The 18976-nt window shown below is 54.3% G+C and overlaps 5 protein-coding genes across 5 annotated transcripts; 4 read left to right on the top strand and 1 right to left on the bottom strand.

Annotated features, from left to right (window-relative positions):
• Nucleotides 1-54: 54 nt before the first annotated feature.
• On the bottom strand, nucleotides 55-4121 carry HMPREF1541_04802 (uncharacterized protein; the record flags this gene model as incomplete). Its single annotated transcript, XM_008719146.1, has 3 exons — nucleotides 55-3719; nucleotides 3884-3940; nucleotides 4025-4121. 3 exons carry the CDS (start codon nucleotides 4119-4121, stop codon nucleotides 55-57), a joined length of 3819 nt encoding a protein of 1272 aa, XP_008717368.1.
• A 637-nt stretch (nucleotides 4122-4758) lies between these two features.
• Nucleotides 4759-6741, top strand: HMPREF1541_04801 (uncharacterized protein; the record flags this gene model as incomplete). The annotated part of the gene is made up of 1 exon (XM_008719145.1): nucleotides 4759-6741. One exon carries the CDS (start codon nucleotides 4759-4761, stop codon nucleotides 6739-6741), a length of 1983 nt encoding a protein of 660 aa, XP_008717367.1.
• Nucleotides 6742-7558: 817 nt separating this feature from the next.
• On the top strand, nucleotides 7559-8851 carry HMPREF1541_04800 (uncharacterized protein; the record flags this gene model as incomplete). The annotated part of the gene is made up of 1 exon (XM_008719144.1): nucleotides 7559-8851. The coding sequence occupies one exon, from the start codon at nucleotides 7559-7561 to the stop codon at nucleotides 8849-8851; it is 1293 nt and encodes a 430-aa protein (XP_008717366.1).
• Nucleotides 8852-9561: 710 nt separating this feature from the next.
• HMPREF1541_04799 (uncharacterized protein) lies at nucleotides 9562-11820 on the top strand (the record flags this gene model as incomplete). The annotated part of the gene is made up of 2 exons (XM_008719143.1): nucleotides 9562-11591; nucleotides 11646-11820. 2 exons carry the CDS (start codon nucleotides 9562-9564, stop codon nucleotides 11818-11820), a joined length of 2205 nt encoding a protein of 734 aa, XP_008717365.1.
• Nucleotides 11821-16113: 4293 nt separating this feature from the next.
• HMPREF1541_04798 (uncharacterized protein) lies at nucleotides 16114-18555 on the top strand (the record flags this gene model as incomplete). Its single annotated transcript, XM_008719142.1, has 2 exons — nucleotides 16114-18250; nucleotides 18302-18555. The coding sequence occupies 2 exons, from the start codon at nucleotides 16114-16116 to the stop codon at nucleotides 18553-18555; spliced, it is 2391 nt and encodes a 796-aa protein (XP_008717364.1).
• Between the last annotated feature and the right edge of the window lie 421 nt (nucleotides 18556-18976).

The raw sequence follows: 18976 nt of genomic DNA, 5'->3' as shown, positions 1-18976 counted from the left end.
TGAGAGGTCTTCCGGTTTCTCTGCTGCACTGATGAATCGTCTGCTCTGGGACCCTCAGATATCGATGAGCTTACCGAACTTCGTGGCGGAGCTAGGTTTCTTTGCCGTCTCATCGTCAAACACGCCATCGCCAGCGGTGCTGGGAGTGGTAACTCGCTGATACACTTGAGTAAACTTCATGCGGCCGTTTCCCATGCACTTGGTCTTCTCACCGCGGCCGTCTCGGGCGTTTGCTGAGTTCAATTGCTTCAGTGAACTCGATTTCGCAAAACCCTTGGGTGGTGAGCTTTCCGTTGAAGAGGCCCTCTGTGCATCATCGCCCTTGACGCCCCCTGAAGAGTATCCGTCCCACAAAGCTCGACCTATAGCCTGCTCCTGTTCCGAAAACCGGCTGGTCGCAAATGGCGAAGAGTCGCTTCTACCATTGTACTCCCGAGTGTTGTGGATCCACCCATCCGTCACCTGCATCCCACAACTGCGCGTGGCCATTTGACCATTCACCCCATCTGCTGTCCGATACTCTAGTAGGCTCGAGCCCTGGTTAGGTAAGTAAATGATGCCTTCAGAGAGATCAGAGTTATGCCCACCACTCAGATATTTCCCACCCCTCCACACATCAAGCTCGCTGGTGTTGAGGGACCGCGGCTCGCGTGAGGATTCGTCCTCTCCGCGAGCATCCGAAGAAGAGAACGTAACACGCGACTGTTCCTCGAGTTCGGTCCGCTGAAAAGTCCCGCAGTCGCACGAGCACTCTTCGAAACAGGCCGTCTTGCACCGATGGCCGCACCTAAGGCTCTTCTCACACCTCACCGCACAAGAGACGGCCTCATGACTGAAAGGATGACACTTGAACCCGCACACATGTCCGCACGGCAGCACCTCCAGGCATCTTTCTTTGCAGCCACCCATGCTCACCTTCTCTGCCCAGTGCTCGGGCATTTCAATTCTTGATTGCGTGCGATGACGTTGACAAATGACAGGCATGTGCGAACCAAAGCTGTTAGTAGACTTCATGCGCTGAACAACAGAGACCCACATTGGGTCTTTCGAGATCGTTTCCGCACTTCCAAACAGATAAAACCCCATCTTAGCGCGGGACAACGCGACACAGACTCTGTTACGGCTTTCTAGAAACCCAATCTTCCCGGTCATATTGCAACGGGCTAGTGACAAAATCACAATTGTGTTCTCTTCGCCTTGGTATGAATCAACAGTCTTCACGTTGTGGTAACGCTCCTTGAGCTCAGGATAAGAGCGAATGCCCTTCAGAAGTCGCTTTCGCTGGCCGTTGTAGAATGTGAGAATGGTGATATTGTCGGGCACGACGCCGTTGAGGACCAGGTAGCGGTAGAAGCCAGTGATAAACCTGGCCTCATCTTCGTTGTAGGTCGACATTTGAGCGTCGCGTGACTCCAGCCAGGAATGGTCGAAGAACCATGCTCTTACATCACCCATACCCCAGTCCATTCTGTACCGTTGGAGGACCGACCGGTGATCATGGAGCGCAGGGTAAATTGGACCCAGGAGCTTGCGGAACTGAGGGTCCATGCGGCGCTGGCGAAGAAGAGCCGCGTATGGCATGTTGTTGCGGACGAGTCTCTCAAATAGCGAGACGTTGAGATAATATGGCTCGCCTTCTAATTCATGCACGCTGCAATGAGCCTGCAACTGTTGGTGGTCTCCAACTAGAATGAGATGTTCCACACTCGGCATACAAGCGACCGTAACTGGGGCCTCGAAGACCTCTGCAGCTTCTTCGATCAATACAATCTTCGGCTTCAAGCTCGCGATCAGATGTCGGTATTTGGACAGACCCGTGGTCGTCATGCCGATGATATGGGCGCGCTGCAGGTAATAGTTATCCCGCTCCGCTTTTCCAGTCTTGAGGTCGAGTCGTATCTTCTCATACGACTCCGCACCTGCACGGAATCGCGCCAGAAGCTTAGCCTTGAAACGCTGTGTGATGACATGGTACAAGGGGCCGCGCATGGCTTGGGGTACCTTCCACAGGTCTTGAGTAGTATCAAGCAGTCGAGCAGCTTCTCTCAGAGCGGTTTCAGAAGGAGGTTCAACCGCAAAGTGGTCCTGGACGCTGCACCATGTGCCTTGAAGCATGTCTTGTGCATCTTCTTCGTCATTCACCCCGTTCTCAGCCTCGTGCTCCTTGAGCTGCTCAACTTCGAGGTCTTCGTCTTCTTCATCAAAGCCGAAGCTCTCGCTTTCGTACTCAACAGCATACTTGACCAAGGCATGGCCCATCCACAGCTGGATAGGGTCATTCTCGGCGCCATCGGCAGACACCCAGCGCGACGCACCGGCTTCTAGAGACTCACCTTGCTGCTTGCTGAGAACTTCATGATGGAGGAACACTTCGACCGAGTGAGGTTTGCCTGGGTCTTGGTGCATGGGCTCCAAGATCTTACGAAGCTCTGCAGACTGGGTGCGATAGCTCGAAGAAGCTTTGCCGAGAAGACTGCCGGGAATCAAGTTGATTCTCTCATTCTTCCGTATCTGCCAAAGAGCACGCTTCTTCACTTCAATGCTGGTGCTTCGGCCTCCAAGGCGGATGAAGTTCGGTTCGAATTTGGATACATGCTCAAGCAATTGATCAAGTGCGTGGTTCGTCTGCGCGGCAATGATGATCGGGGAGTCACTTCCTTTGACGTACTTGTTGAGAATCTCGAGAGCGACAGTGCTCACATAAGTTTTACCAGTTCCTGGAGGACCCTGGATCACAGCCAGGCTCTTTGTCAGAATTTGGTTCAAAGCCTCCCACTGGGTCTCGTCAAGGCCACTCTTCTCTGGACCGGGCCAATCGGTGAGAACATCTACCTCTGCGTAACCTTCCTCGGCTTCAGTACCGGCAGCCGCAGAGAGATCCATCACCGGATTCTCGGTAACGTACGCCGGGGGCTGAATGTCTGTCGACATGCTGCAGATGTGTTGTGAAAGGGGAAACGTCTCTTTGCTCATTTTTTGCAATGCACGAAGAGTATGACGGTATGCTTCGTAGTATCCTGTCTTGGCCTCTATCATGATCCACTCTTGCTGCGGATCGATCTCAATATCCTCGGGGCGGATGAAGAAGAGATCGATTTCTGGTGGATTCTGTTGTAGACCCTCGAGGGGACGCGCAGCCACAACAGCGACGGTGCATTTGGTTGCAAACTTATCATCCCTCGGGGTTAGGGCCACGAGTCCGCCCGAGACCAGGCGCTTGCTCCCTTGCCAGAGGATGCGTCGTTGAGCACGGTATGTCGAGAACTGGATGCGGGCTGCGATGCCAGCATGGGAAAAGGTGAACCCCACGATGTGGACCTTCTCGTAGATTGACATTGTGTGATCATCCATCATATCGGGATTTTTCCTGATTTGGTCAACAGCGTCGCGGAGGGGACTCATGGCATCTTCTCGAAGAAGCTCGAAGTGTGCCTTCAAGTATCTGTCCACTGACTTCCATTTTCCACGGATCTTGTTGGGAGCCAACTCGACTTCCTCTTCAGGGAGTAAAGCGACCTCCTCGTTAGTTGGGACTTCGGGCAACTTCAGCCAGTCACCTTCTTCAGCATTAGCAGTGATGTTTTCTTGTTGGTGGAGATATTTGCGGATGTCGGGGTTTAGCTTGAATTCGATATTGCCTGTCGTGGGCTCAGCAGCATCGACCTGTCGCCGATACGACCCTCTGATCCGCTCAGGGAGATCTGCGTTGATCTCGCCGGCTGCACACTTGTTAGTTTTAATCTAGAAGACATCGAACTCGGACACAGATAGATGGGCAATGGAATGTGTGAGGAAGAAATTCACGACGGAGATCAGCACCTTGCCAATGCAGCAGTAGCATGACGATCTCATGTTGAGGACATGAACAATGGGAGTCACTTACGAGTGGTAGCTGTAGTGTCCCAATTTGGAGTCTGGTTGCGAGGTTGTGAGTAGCTTCCTAATGGACGAGGGTCAGTAGCAGCATCGTACAAACAACCGTTATGTTGGCGATCGATTCACAGATCCAGTGTTGTTCACTTACCACGTCCTTTACCTCTGCTCGGTAGGTCTCGTCCCCGGCCCCAGCTAACGCCACGACCAACGCCACGAGCCTGTCCTCGATCCGCACCCCTGGCCATGTTTCTGTCCGTGACGAAGGTTCGGAGGGACCACTGCGCCTCTCGGAATCACCGACAATGCGTTGTTGAATCGAAAGCCGCCGTCACAAGCATGGGGAAGATGGTTGATAAAGTATAAGGTTTCGAAAAGGGTGTCGGCAGACGACGGCGGCGGCGATGGACGATCGATCGCAATTGAATTCGGATGATGGAAGAAGGTTCTTCCGGTTGCAAGAAGTTGAGCTCAGGTGGAAGCTAGCATAACAACAATGGCTCACCAAGCTAGAATAATTCGTGAAGGCCTGTTACGTATTTAGGGAATGAGTGATCCACGGCATCTGCTACCCGCGCGCGGCAAAAGAAGATTGGCAAACCTAGGCATGGAAATGCTGGGTATCTTCACTTACATATCACGCACATATTATTACGGCCACCAGAAGAGAAACACAATATCAAGAACGCGAATGAGTCTGACTCTGAAGTTGATGGGACAAGTACAAGTTGTTGCAATTGGGCAGTGCTATCTAGGCAAACAGGCTAAACCTTTCCGAGCGTAGCGGCTTTTCCACGAATCTGGCACGAATCCGAGTCCCGGACGCCTTCTCTCCTCCTTCGGTCGCCTTTCAAACTATTGCTATCCCTATAAGCCCTTCGCAAAATGCCTGAATTTGACGATGACGAAGATCGCGATCTTGCTGGCTCTCAAGATGGCAATTCTGACGACGACAACGACGAGACGATGCGCGATGTTGACGACGCTGACATGGATGGAGACGGCGACGGGGACGGGGATCTAGATCAGGACCAGGATGACGATGTCGACGGTGATGGCGAAGCCGAAGGCGATGATGATGGTGACGGTGATGGAGGCGGGGACGACGACGAAGATCCTGACAGCCAACAGTCCGACAATGAAGACCAGACCGGTGAACCCGACTCTAACCTTGCAGACAACACGCAGCAGTCTCTCGCCGAGCAGCTTGATGCCTCTCGTGATGCAGAAGCCCGGCGTATAGTTCTCCCAGAGATGCTGAATGCTTCATCGTATGACATTATTCCTACCATGGCGGCTCCGATGAGCACATCTGTCAACACAATATGTGCAACTTTCGACACAAGATGGGTTTTCACCGGCGGGACCGATGGATATATTCGCAAGTACAATTGGGTTGATACCGTCAACAACAAGCTCGCTCTAACCGTCGCACAAAGGCACCCCTTTGTGGATAGTGTCGTGAAGGCAGGGGTGCTGATGACGCACTGGGAGAATTGGGACGTCAAAAATCGGCCGGCAGGTGCTTTGGAAGCACAGACATCGCAAACTATCTCCCCAGTATACTCCTTGGCCTGTCACAGCCAGGCGCTCTGGCTACTCGCCGGTACCGCATCTGGAGCCATCCGCCTCCAATCTGTTCGGCACGACGAAGGAAAGGAGATTGCGCTCCTACAAAAGCACACTTCAGCAGTTTCGGTGCTTGCTCTATCTTCAGATGAGAAGAGCCTGCTGTCTGGCAGCTGGGATAAGTCTGTTCTTGACTGGGATCTAGAAGTTGGCAAGGTCCGAACCTCATTCGCCTCGAGTGCTAGTCAGATCTCGTGTATCGAGTCACGGCCAATATCGAGTCTTCCTGTCCCTGTGGAGTTGGGCGAGAGTGTGACCGTCAATGGCTTTTCCAGTTCCAAGAGAGATGAGAGCCTTCCAAACGGCGTCCACAGCCGTGCTGGGAGCCAGCCTCCTACAGCAGGAGAGGGCAAAGAAAGTCCAGACTCTTTGTTCGGTGGTGATGAAGGCGATGATGACCTTTTTGGCGACTCTGCTGGTGCGGTCATCGGTAATGGGGGAGAGCTAGATGCATTTGGAGAGGACGACGACATGCAGCGTGCCATGGCAAATGGCCCCCCAGTGGTTGATGCGGGCGATCACACCACGGCCGAGAATAGCGACCAACTTCAGCCTGTACGACCACACGTTCCAGACCAAATCCCCGACGACACTCAGTCCGACCAACATCAAACAAATGGTATCTCCGGCACAGGCGAACACCCCATGACCAACGGCATGCCACACATTGATCCTATGGAAGACATCTCACAGTCGGAGCAAGGTCAAGACTCGAGTTCTTCAGTGACCTCGGATTCCACATTTCTCGCTACATCGATAGACGGTGCCATTCGTGTATGGGATCGCCGACAACCAAACCCTGTGGCACGAATCGTGCCACGAAACACCCCTCCTTGGTGCTTGAGTGCATGCTGGTCTCCGGATGGCAACTACATCTACGCTGGGCGCCGGAATAACACTGTCGAGGAATACGACCTTCGGAAAGGGCTCAAGGGACCAGAACGAGTCTTGAGGTTTCCACATGGAAGTGGTGCAGTCACTGCGGTGCGAGCCATGCCAAACGGGCGACACTTAATCTGTGCCTCATTCGATATCTTACGACTATATGACCTCAAAGAGTCTAATGCGGCCCGCTCAACGGTCCCCTTCTTGATCGTTCCAGGTCATCGGACTGGCGTCATCTCACAGCTGTACATTGATCCTGCTTGTCGATTCATGATGTCGACAGGAGGCAATAGGGGCTGGGAGGGTGCATCGACCGAAGTTCTGCTGGGCTATGAGATTGCAGCTTCTGCGTAGAGGCTGCGGCAGTACACTGCATGCTTTCTGGCTCTTTGTCTGCAACGGGCCGCCAAAGCGGCCGCCGTCAGATCGTTTGCGACCACTTGGAGATTATACAGAGTTGCAAGTGACGTGGCTCTTTGCTCGCAACAGGGCAACAAAGCAGCCGATGCTAATGCTTGTCATCGTTGGGCCAATTCTACAAGTTAAATCGATTTCGGCAAGCTATTCTCACATTCTCATATGAGGAACCTATCTGTTCAGATACATTCGATGGTTTATACCCGTTCTAGAAGAATCAGCTTCGTCTTCGGTCAACAACAAGCGGTGGGGACCGACTCCAAAGTACGACTGGCGAAGGCAGTTCCCTGCCTGTACTCGTGATAGTCCACTGTCACCCCGTTCTTTGTAGGGCCCCTTATCCGGAAGCGATGGTGCCCTCCCGGCACGATGTGGCTACCCATGCCGAAAGTGCCTTATAAAGGTGCCTGACGCTGCACGCTGCGGGTTTAACGTCACCCCAGGTCAGCGTCAACAACAATATCACCAGCTCGTCTGCCAGTTTCATGCAAAGGGCTTGGACTCACTGCTAGGCAGGGACGTAGGGCTCTTGCTTTGTTGCAGACACGACTGCCCTTCGCTCCAATGTTGAGCCTACGACCCATCATCTTAGATGTATACCTCTGGCTTACAGACTCAGCTACTTGCTCATACATTTAGGAACTCAAAAGACGTCGAGCACCTAGCGCCCCAAACACCAGCCAGAGACAAGCGCTACGTGAGTCTCTCTTGCGAAACTACCAACAAGAACCTCAGACAACGACTTCAGCACAAGATGCCAGCTGGATACGGCTTTGACGTCACTGTTGAGACTCTCAATGGTGCCACTCTTCCCGAATATGGGACTTCAAATCTACGCACGCGCTCGAGCTACGCTCAGCGAACCGTCAGCACTAAAGTCGAATCGAAGACCGACCAGCAATTCCGCATCCGCATTCGAGCCCCAGGGCCGTTCTTAGACTTCAACGAGAAGGACCTCTCAACTGGCAACAGCATCGACACTTCCGGCATGCGCTTGAAGACGATCTCGGACGGAGGGAAACCTCCTTACGATGTAGTTGTGCGGATCTTCATCGATGGTACAGAGCGCCGCAAGTGGCCTACTCTGATCCGCCTGTCGCGTGGGCAAGCGATCAAGGAAGGTATAACCCTGGAAGGCTCCATGGTTCCCAACGGCACCGATCGTCGGGGTGAGACGCTGTTCAAAGAGTTGAATTGGGTGTTCAGCGAGATTGACCTCGATATACGCCTGGCCCAGCTGGGCCTGTCTCCACTTGGGAACAGTAGCGATCCACCGCCAGTAATGCGCAACGACGATGGATCCGGCCCACATGCAGGCGGAAAATCAGGCAAAAAAGGTACGATTGATATACGCCTCTACCGCTACATCGAGGAGAAGGTGTGCGAGCCCGAGCTCACAGAATGGGATGATGGGATGTCCGATGTCGAGGGTGCACCGCCTACCATGTTCAGACCTAGCCGGACCAAGCCTCAGAAGCCCTCCCGCAAGGATAGCTTCGACCAGCCGTCGGTCTCAACCAATGACGATGAAAGTATCGGACCTGAGATCACACATCTAGTTGACCATGTCGACCGGCAGAAGAAGGCTCGTCTCAAGGAGCCCGTCCGTGGAACCTATCCTGACGGAAACCAGCCGTACGCCATTTTCCGATTCCAGTACATGGCGCTCTCCAGACTTGTCAGCCTCGGAGTCGCCAACGAGGATGGATCGCAGGTCGTGCAGAAGGGACGTCGCTATCAGATTCGGAATATTCCAACTGTCAGTGTGTCACCTTCTAGCCAGGGATCCAAGAGAAGGGCTGCTGACGGCGACGAAGATGCTGTTGCTGTTCTTGCGACTACCGATGCAAAGCGCAAGAAGGTCGAAGCGCAGAGCACTAAACCTACTGCCGGCCCACAAATGACCTTGCCGGTTAGGCTTAGAGGTGGCCCGCAGACTCGCTGGATGAGCGCCCAGCAGCAACAAGCTAAGCGCAGCACTCGCAGCACGAGTTCTGGGACTCAAAGCACATGGTTGACCATCGCCAAAAGCCTCGAGCTCAATTAATGCTCGAGCGTCCTTGCGTGAAAAACCAACGCAAGGAGCGCTCGACGTGAGGTTAGGAGAGCGCAGCCAATGACAGTCTGTGAGCCAGGGATATCGCAGGAGTTCGTTACAAAGGCCATTATTGGCGGCCAGGATTAGCAGTGGAGACAACCGGGGGGCCCACTAAGGATGCTGGGGGGCCAACGCACTGCTCGGAAGGGGTAAGACTAGTGAGGGGGCGACAGGTTTGCTGCGGCAACCAAAGACTCCAGCCTGGCCAGCCTCCTCTGGGAAGAATACTACCAACTTTGGAACTGCTCCTTTTCGATTGCTGAAGAGTGAAGACACAGTGCATTCTCTCCTATTGCGGACTATGACTGTATAGACCGAATCAAGTACAAGGAGGACCTTTGAACCATCTGTTTTCTATCGCCGCTCTTGCGTAGACTCGGGCGGGCGACTGCGCCCCCACCGTATCAGAGACATCCCAGCTAGACTTTGTCTCAGATCCTGCTTCCATCGCCCGTCATCTAGCCAGCATCCCACCAAACTGCGCAGCGCTTCAGAGCGGCTACATCTTCTCTTCTTTTTCACTCACTCAGACCAGCGACCATCCGCACCTTTTCGCCCATCCAGCACTCGCTCACCTTGAGTGTAACCAAGGTCGCCGCTGCCTCTCAGCGCCCTCCACCGATACATTTCCGAGCCTGCTGACGACTGGAATCGCAGCCATGTCTGGAGGCAGGACCTATTCCTTTGACAATGACGATAACTACCACCAATCCCAACATCCTGCGTATCGCGACTCTCCATTAAGGGATCCTATCTCACCTCCTCCTCAATATCGCAGTCCCTCGCCTCAACCGCCCCAGCAATTGAGTCCCACACACTCGCGGGGCTGGAGTCAAGAACGTGAACTGCAGAGACGTCCTATACCATCACAGTACACCGATGATTCACCGCCATTGCCCCCGGCGCACCACGGAAGTCCCTCCTTGAGCAGAATTGACACCAGTCAGGCATATAGGCCAACCTCTTTGGTGACACCGGGGATGGATAATTTCTCGAACCGTGCATACGGGGGTGGGTTGACGTCCGTCGCTCAAGGCGTCGCGGACGGCAATGAACGGGAAAGCGGGTTAGAAGCGCTGCGAGCAATGCCCGGCAATGCGCCTGCTTCGTACGACCGCGATTACCTATCAAACGATCCCTACAACCGCCCTTCGCCTGTCTTTAACAGTGATCGAGCATCCTACAGTTCTGTACCCTTGGCTGGCAATGCAGCAACGCCCGGCTCAATCACCCCAGATCCTTACTCCTCACGTTACTCTGGATACGACATGCACCTCGATAATTATCCTCCTCACCCCACGATGTCGCATCCCAGCTACCACGACTCACCCTATCACCATTCAAGCCTAAATCATAATCCCGCCGTAAGCCAAGCGAGTGTGAACCCGCACGATATCGCAGACGATGGTGACGATGGTTTCATGCCCGAACCTCAACGACGGAGCTTCATGCCAATGGGCAGACAGAGGAGCAGCGAGCGAATGGGTTCCACCGCGGCTGCAGCAGGTGCCGGGGCCGGTGCTGGAATCTTAGGAGGCATGTTTGCAAAGAAAGCAAAGTCAAACTCGGACATCTCATACGATGCTATGCCTGGCGGCCATAATGGCTCGGGTCCTGAGAAGTCGGAGTGGCTTTCGCGCCAGAAGAAAGGCAGCAACAAGATGAGGTGGATTATTGGCATCAGCATCGCGGCTGTTGTCATTCTGGCCATTGTTGGCGGTGTCGTTGGCGGCGTTCTCGGGTCCAAGAACAGCGGCTCTGGAGGCTCCGGTGGTGGTTCGGACGGCAGTGGTTCTGCTGCTAGTTCGACCTGGAATACCGCTTCGGGCGATCTGGCTGCTAACGGCGACCTTGACAAGAACTCCGCCGAGATCAAAGCCCTACTGAACAACAAAAATCTCCGCAAAGTTTTCCCTGCAATGGACTATACGCCGTGGGGCACACAATATCCGACCTGTGAGAAATGGCCACCCTCACCAAACAATGTCACTCGCGATATGGCCGTCCTTTCTCAGCTGACCAATACGGTCCGTCTATACGGTATCGACTGCAACCAAACTGAGATGGTACTACATTCGATCAAGCAATTGGACCTTACGGACATGAAAGTGTGGTTGGGTGTGTGGATCGACACCAACCAGACCACCAACGACCGCCAGATGAAGCATATGTACCAGCTCTTGACTGACTACACGGATCACTCAATCTTCAAGGGCGTCATCATTGGCAACGAGGCCTTGTTCAGGGCCGGCGAGTCCAAATCCGAGTCTCAGCAAGAGCTTGCTGACTTTCTCGATGATGCTCGAGCGGAGTTCAAGAAGAACGGCTGGGATCTGCCCATCGCCACTTCCGATCTCGGCGACAACTGGAATAGTGTCCTTGTAAGCCATGTTGATTACGTTATGGCCAACATTCATCCTTTCTTCGCGGGTGTTGAAGTACAAGAAGCAGCCGGCTGGACTTGGAGCTTTTGGCAAAATCATAACGTGCCTCTGACGGCCAGCAACCCCAACGTTGGGCAGATCATCTCCGAGACAGGTTGGCCGAGCGGTGGGGGCACAGACTGTGGTGGAGAAACGGGAGACTGTAGCCCTGGCCAGTCCGGTGCTGTCGCTAGCGTGGACGATATGAATATCTTCATGCAGGACTGGGTTTGTCAAGCACTGGAGAATGGCACCGACTATTTCTGGTAAGTCACGAAACCTCATTACGTTTCCTGCTTCGAGAGCTAACATACAGACAGGTTTTCAGCTTTCGACGAGCCATGGAAGGTTGCCTACAATGAGCCTGGTAAGGAATGGGAAGACAAATGGGGCCTCATGGACCCGGCAAGGAATCTGAAGAAAGGCCTTGAGATTCCTGATTGTGGCGGCAAAACTGTTGTTGGCGTCGATTTTTCGAAAAGTGGACAGACATAAGATACAGTCAAGTCAACAGGCCCACGACGATACGTCTGTTGACTCTTTTCACTTTGACAATCCTTCCGTATTGAGAAGGTCAATCCAAGGCCCTCGAAGGGAAATAGAGGCGGAGGAACGCAAGCGGTCTCCAGTGCAAGTGACGTCTACTCGAGAGCCACGGGTGTTCATCCGGACGCCGAGCCTCGCTTTATGCAGGCAAGATATGAGACATGGAATCAAGGATATAGCCTACGGATATGGCATAACGGACACGACGACAGAACGCAAGCATTACAGCATCATCATCGGACGGAACAGTGTACTTGGTCAGAGGAGCGTTCGGCGGTCAAAACATTTGGTTATTGGTTAGAGGCACCGGGCGGACGCCCTGCGCCGCCTTTTCGGATGGGATGTGTGTTGATAGCCGGATCACAAAAGGATCGCAGGGACAGGGGATTATTTGTGTATATATAGAATAGTTTAGTAGTGCTGAGGTTTCAACGGAGACATTGTTGTAATCTTTTTCCCTTGTGTGTTGTTTATTTGGTCTCGTCAGTGCCGCAAAGCTCGCCTGCTTATATGTAGGTGTGTTTGCAACGATCATGTGCTTCTGACGCGCTGTAGTACGCGCGCGGTCGAACATGTTCATGAAATTGTACGTGCAAGAATCGATGGACTGGAAAGCGACGTCTACGTTTCGATCTCTACAGTTGTCGTGTAGAATGAGGCTGGGTGCTACACAGCAGAGTGGAATATAAATGCGGGGACCAAGATCATACATTCGAGTCCGCTTATATAACGAGTGTGCTTTGGTCATCGGCTCTGCTCTGGTCTGGCTTGTATGTATATATATGTGTGTGTGTGTGGTGACTTGCGTCTCTATCCCCTATATCTGCCGCGTATCTCTGCTCATTGCCGCCTCCACATAGGGGTTCCGGAGAGCGTTTCTGTGTGTGTGAGAGAGAGAGAGAGAGAGAGAGAGAGAGAGGAAGGAACTGTGGGGGGAAAGAGCGCTGGTCCGGTGGGGAAGTGAAATGAACGTGGATCGTGCTGTGCTGTGCTGGATCAGATGGTAGTACGTGTTGAATGGGTCAACGGAAAAGAGGTAAAATGAATGGATTGAATGGGTTGGGCGCAGAAAGTGTGCTGGCGTGCCAGCATAGTTAACGAAAGGAGTCCCCGCGCACTGGGTAGAAGTGAGAACGTCGTAAGCTTGCTGTAATGACGGTGGTGGTGCTGGCAGGGACGGCTGGGGGAGGCAGGAAACGAATGGAAGGATAATAATGCTCTTCAGGCATCCGGCCATCGATTATGGTGAGACTGCAGACGAAAAGCGGCTGGAATCTCACCGTTCTTTCTCGAAATTCGTGAGCCGGGTGAGCCTGCAGGCACTAGAGAGCGTTTACCTGGTGCGTCGGGGAGGCGGAGGTGGAGGCGAGCAATAGTTGCAGCGAACGTGGTCGCAGATGGTGCACTGTGTCTTGGAATACACGGGATTGACGGGGTTGCGGCACTCGGAGCATCTCCACCATCCATCTGTGTTGGGACGGCGAGGGCGTGAGGCGGAGGAGAAGCGCTCGGGCCTGTTGCTGTGGCGACCCGGAGGAAGTAGAGCTCGGGGGTTGAGATAAGGTCGCTGGGTTGCTGAGGCTTCGGAGGAGCGTGGAGACTTGGCAGAGTCGGGAGAGGAGGCGTTGTGGGCATTGTGGGCAGATTGGGCAGAGAGGATGGCGTGGCCTTCCTCGCCGCGGGAGGGTGCGGTTTGGAGAATAGGCTTAGAGTAAATAGAAGGGATGTGGCCGTTCTTGGGACAGTCTTTGCACATTTCGTGCTGACATGGGTTCGTTCCGTTTGTGGTGTTGGGGCACCTGATGGTGTGTGCAATGACATAGGGTCCGGACTTGCAGATATGGCAGCCCCAAAGGGTTGGGTTATTAACCGCGGCCATCTCCAAAGCTTGCTCGCGATCTCACGATGGGTATGGAGATACAAAAAGTAGAAGGAAGCAGAGGTCCTGTTGACGAAGGTTGAATGCAATCGGTAAAGTCCTGGTCGGTCCACTTGGGACAAAGCACCTAACGAGCTGTTGTGCAGAAGGATATCTTCAAGGAAGTGTTTCGAAAGGAAGTGGTAAGGAGTGTTCGAGTGAGTTGTTGCTCGAGAGAGGACTGCTCGCTCTGCTTCTTACCTATATACTTTGATATTGGACACCGCGTCAGCCATCCTCCTGCGAATGCACGCCCTGCGAGCTCCTACAGGAGTAAATAGTGCTCCAGAACGTCCGCGTGCTGCTTGCGTGTCTATGGTGAAGCAGTGAATGACGGGAGAGTAAAACGTACTTTGAGTAGTGGCAGAAGCAGTTGACGCCGGTATAAGTCCCAGCCAAATACATTCTTGGCGCTGTACCGGGCGGCTTCATGCTCGTAACGCTTCACTCCCATGTATTTTGCCATATACAAGGGGATATAACGGGCTAAAAGGTCATAAAGCAGAGTCTCGTGATGCCTCAAGTCCTAAAATGCTGAAGCAAAATATCGGCATTGCCGCATCGGGCGCGGCATACTTTCTGTTCACAACTGCTGTATAGGACTTTGGAAGGTTGCCTCCAAGCCCTTGCGGATCAGCGCGCATGGCTGCGGTATAGGAATCTGGAGGGTTGCATCATCGTCATTGCGAACAGGAGCACGTGGTGGGTTTCAGATCGATATGAAGTACCGAGGAATCTTGCAAGGCTGTGCTGCAGCACCAAGCAAGGTAGAACGCGTCTGGAAGGTCGTGGACCGGTCGCAAAGAGGGCGAGGATGCCTTTTGTGGCTGTCGCGTCCTGTTGCCGATGCTGGAAACGAGACTCGTGACATGCCTACCTGTGGGACTTCAAGCAAGCCCGATGCGAAGAACACCGAGATAAGTGCTGACGGTATAGTACTTGAGGCGTTGACATCATTCCCATCTTCTGCATTGGGGGTATGTTTCCGGCTTCTGTCTCCGTTTAGTCAGTTACAGCCACAGTGTGACCAGATAGCGAAGCAAGAGTTGCCTTCGGGCGTATGGCCTGCTACACAGCCTTCAATTCGTGATAGTCCATCACCCCGTGACCCCTCGGCTTGGTTAACACAAGTGACGCCCGACAGACGTTGGGCTAGGGTGGTGGGATTTTCGCCGGCGGTAACTAGGCTAGTTGTCATCTGATGAATACATGACGACGGTCCCGGATTGCACTCGTCAAGACGTTCGAGTAACAGCCCTGATTGATACTGCTTTCCACTGTTGGTGTTGCCCTGGATAGCGATATCAAGTCTTCGTGTCTGGTAACCGGTGAAAGGGTTTAACCGCACATCCCGCTCAACGCCGAACGAGCCAGGCGTCGCGAGTGAGCGCCCGGAGGTGGTGGGAGTTGCACAAACTTTGGTGAAACAAGCCCGGCAAGAGTGCGGTAGTCGTTACCGCTGACCGGATGAGATCACCTCATGGTAGCGACGGGACCAAAGGGAAGTGGGGTTTTGCACAGCGCCCGACTACCATGTGTTCTCTGGGCAAGCTGGTTGCCCTTAACACTTGTCGTAAGCACGCTTGGAGTTTCGATAGTCAACGAGTCCGGAGACCACATTGTCGCAACGCGTGCTGTCAATCATCGATAGTCAACGGACGATCCCTGATGGCGTGAAATGCGTTGGGCAGCATTCGTCGGGCAGCAGATGTTTTTCCAGCACTTCGACTTGAACGAGTCCCCACGTCCGCAGGAGACTACGCGCCACTGCCGAGCAGAAAACAATTCAACTGTGGCCTCTCTCCTCAAGCTTCAGACAATACCTTTCTCTTGTTCTTCCAGGGAGGACGGAGAGCGCTCAGGTTGTGGCAAAGACTCATATCCCTGCAGGATCTCAAGACCGGTGACGTCGACGGCCACGACAATCTCAAGTTAGGTCTGCTCCATCTCCTTTCAACAACGACTGCAAGCGAGGACGACCACGACAGTCCGAAGTCGCGGAGTCTGCTTCAATTATCGGAGCCTTGTGTAAAGTGCACCATCGAGCAAGAACACGAGCAGCATTCTTACCGTTGGGGGCGAAACGGCCCCTCGCTCCCCCGCTATCGTCAGAATCCTGCGCCGAGACCACGGCCACTTCTCACCCGTCTCATCATCGCCCCCTTCCTGCGTCAGAGCTGCTACTCTCTTTGCCAGGATTGCGTCCGATATATTGATCGCTGCGACGATCAAGTGTTGTCGGACTTCTATACCAGTCCCCTGAGTGAGAGGATATATCCCTGCTACTATAATACCACGGGTGCTGTCCCGGGCCTCTCCAACCCATGGACAACCGCTACCGGCCACGATCACCCCCTGGTCGACGCTACCACGATCCGCGAGCCTCGACTGGCTTCATCTCCACCCAATTCGAACCCTCGTACCATCCGTATCCCAGGACCGCCGTTGAGCCCTATCCTCCCCGTCACAACAGTCTTTACGACCCAGGCCCAGTCAAAAGATACTCGTACCGTGATGATTCATATGGTGGAAATGTGTCTCGAACCGAGTATCCCATCAACTTATATGGAAGACCGAGGAATAATTCAACCATATCCGCCGAAGGCCGAAGGCCTCTGAGCATGATCGCAAAGAACCAATCTCCGCCGCGATATAGTAAGCCCGTCGTCAGCAATGTATCTCGAGACATCCCTAGAAGTCCCCCACTAGCGCCTTCAGCGCCTCGAGATGAGCCCAACAGGTACCTCCTCCCTGCTCGATCTGGGGGCTCAGACCACCATCAGCGTCACTACAGCGCAAATCGCGCGGATGCTGATAGACTCATACCGGCGGCTCCACGGACTAGACGTGGAGAGTATCATCAGGCTGGCGGTTACAGCAACCCAAAAGGCTATGCGGGCGGAAGGGGTGTGAAGGAAGACGACTTCTCTTACACCGGCCCTAGGGAGCAATTCGCCAGGGACTTCCCTGTCCGGTCATCGCAACCAAGAGAGCCGTACCCTCCACGACGCGAGCGTCCAGTGAGTGCCATGGAGATACCTGAGCATAAACCGCCATCCGGCAGACGTGAGATGGGTCCGCCACCAATTCCTCGCCAGCCGGATCGTCTGGAACCTGTTCGCCGTTCAGGCTTCGATAACGAGCCCGACAAATCCAGCGACATACCGCAACGACGGCACTCAATGCGTACACCAGTTGTTCATCAGCACCGCGACGAGGGCTACGGCTCGGCTCGCGATGAATATGATCGCCCGATGCCCAAAACCAGGCGCGAGCGCTTAGATGATGATGACGGTGCTGCTGCTGTCAAGCCAAGACAGCGAGAATTGGACGCTCAGTACGATCGCGAGAAGGACTACCGTCGGGATCGGGAACGGGAACGAGAGCTTGAGCGGGACCGGGAGAGAGATTACCACAAGGAGCGCGAACGGGAATTACGTGACCGAGACAAGGAACGGGAGAAAGACCGACCGCGCGATCGGGACCGTGAACGTGAACGTGATCGCGACAAGGATCGTGAACGCCCTCGCCCCTCGGACAAGGGCAAGAGACCAGACGACGACCGGGAACCGCGCGGAAAAGAAGGCAGCCCTGAGCGGTCAGGTGCGGCGAAGGCCGCCGCCGCCGGCCTTGCAGGCGTTGGAGCTACAGCTATTGCTAATGCTGTTCTAAAATCTAAGAAGCCCGAGGAAGCCTCGGATAGCGATGAGCGCAAGGAGCGTCGACGTCGCCACAAACACCGAGAGAAGGAGGATGCTGAAGTCGACCCACGAGAGGCTGAGATGCCTCGCGAGCGAAGGAGTAAAGACCATGTTCCGCCGCCGGAAGACCGTGGGCGAGAGGACATTGGCCATGGTGGCTCGAAGCGCGGTGACGAGTCTAGCGAATCGCATGAAGACGACGGTGGTCGCCGGCGTCGCCATCGCCATCGCCATCGTGATCGCGACGAGGTGGATGCCCCATCCAGCGAGGCGAGACTTGCGCCCCCAGACAGCAAGGACGACAGGGAGCCTAGTCCTGGGGAAGATGGCACAGGTCGTCGACGTCGACGCGACAAATCCCGCAACCGCGAGCCCGAGACTTCCGAGTACCCTCCAGAGCATCGTACCCTTTCACCCGGCGAGAACGAAGATGACCGACCACGACGGGTGCAGCTCGTTGAACCGATCGAGAAACGAGATGATGTCAAACCCCGAGGTATCCTCAAGCCTCAGCGTACAACTCCTTTCCCAGAAGATCCCAACCCCACTCGCGAAGGCGTTGCGCCGTTGAAGGACGCCGGCAAGCAAGGCATCCCACCGGGGGCGCGCTGGACTAAAATTAGCCGAATGCTTGTGAATCCCGAGGCGCTTGAGCGGTCACAGGAGCGCTTCGAGGAAAGGGACGACTACGTAATTGTGCTCCGCGTCGTCACGAGAGAGGAGATTGCGAAGTTTGCAGAGAAGACCCAAGAGATCAGAGGTGAGTACACGCGCATTCCTCGCATGCAATGAAGGAGCTAATCCGGCGCAGCTGAACGTGAGAATCAGTGGAAGGAGGAGGTGGATAGGCGCCGTGCCCAGGGGGGGCAGCAGCGGCCTGACGAAGATGCCATCAGCGACAACGAGCTTGATGAGCCACAACGAGCCCTCGACTCCAAACCCGCTGTGCCGGGGGTAGATCCTCAGACATACCTCAATGAAGGTCAGTCAGCGCAAGAATATACGGCTGTGCCTATACCAGAGGTCAAGCTTGATGAGAGCACAAACTACTCGACCAACGTATAACGGGGTTGCCAACCCGATGACGGGTGCTGACAGCCTGTCAAGCTGGTGTTGGTCTGAAGCCTAGCAAATCGCAGACCTGTTTGGCCGAATCGTAACCCGAGCCAGGGGAGCCAGGCCTTGCAGCACGGCATAAATGTAGCTTGGGATCGTGGAGCATCCAGCAGAGCGGAAGTTGACACGTTACACGGAAGGGACGGAGGGACTGCTGTTTTCGGGAGATTGAAGCCTTGCACAATGGGCGACATGAAGATGTTTGTGCCACGAAATGGTGTTGGGCAGACTGGAACTTGGATCGCTGCTTGGTCAGCTCGCATATCGAAGGGTAGGTGCAGAACAATAGCCGCCGTTTCGTCTAAGCGAATTTCGAGGAGAGGCACTATCTATAGCGATCTAGCATTCTGCATCATGCTGGCAGGCTCTT

The sequence above is a fragment of the Cyphellophora europaea genome (genome assembly GCF_000365145.1).
Source record: "Cyphellophora europaea CBS 101466 unplaced genomic scaffold supercont1.4, whole genome shotgun sequence".
NCBI lineage: Eukaryota > Fungi > Ascomycota > Eurotiomycetes > Chaetothyriales > Cyphellophoraceae > Cyphellophora > Cyphellophora europaea.
Note: the sequence above shows the minus strand (reverse complement) of the source record. Positions and strands in the feature narration are given on the sequence as shown.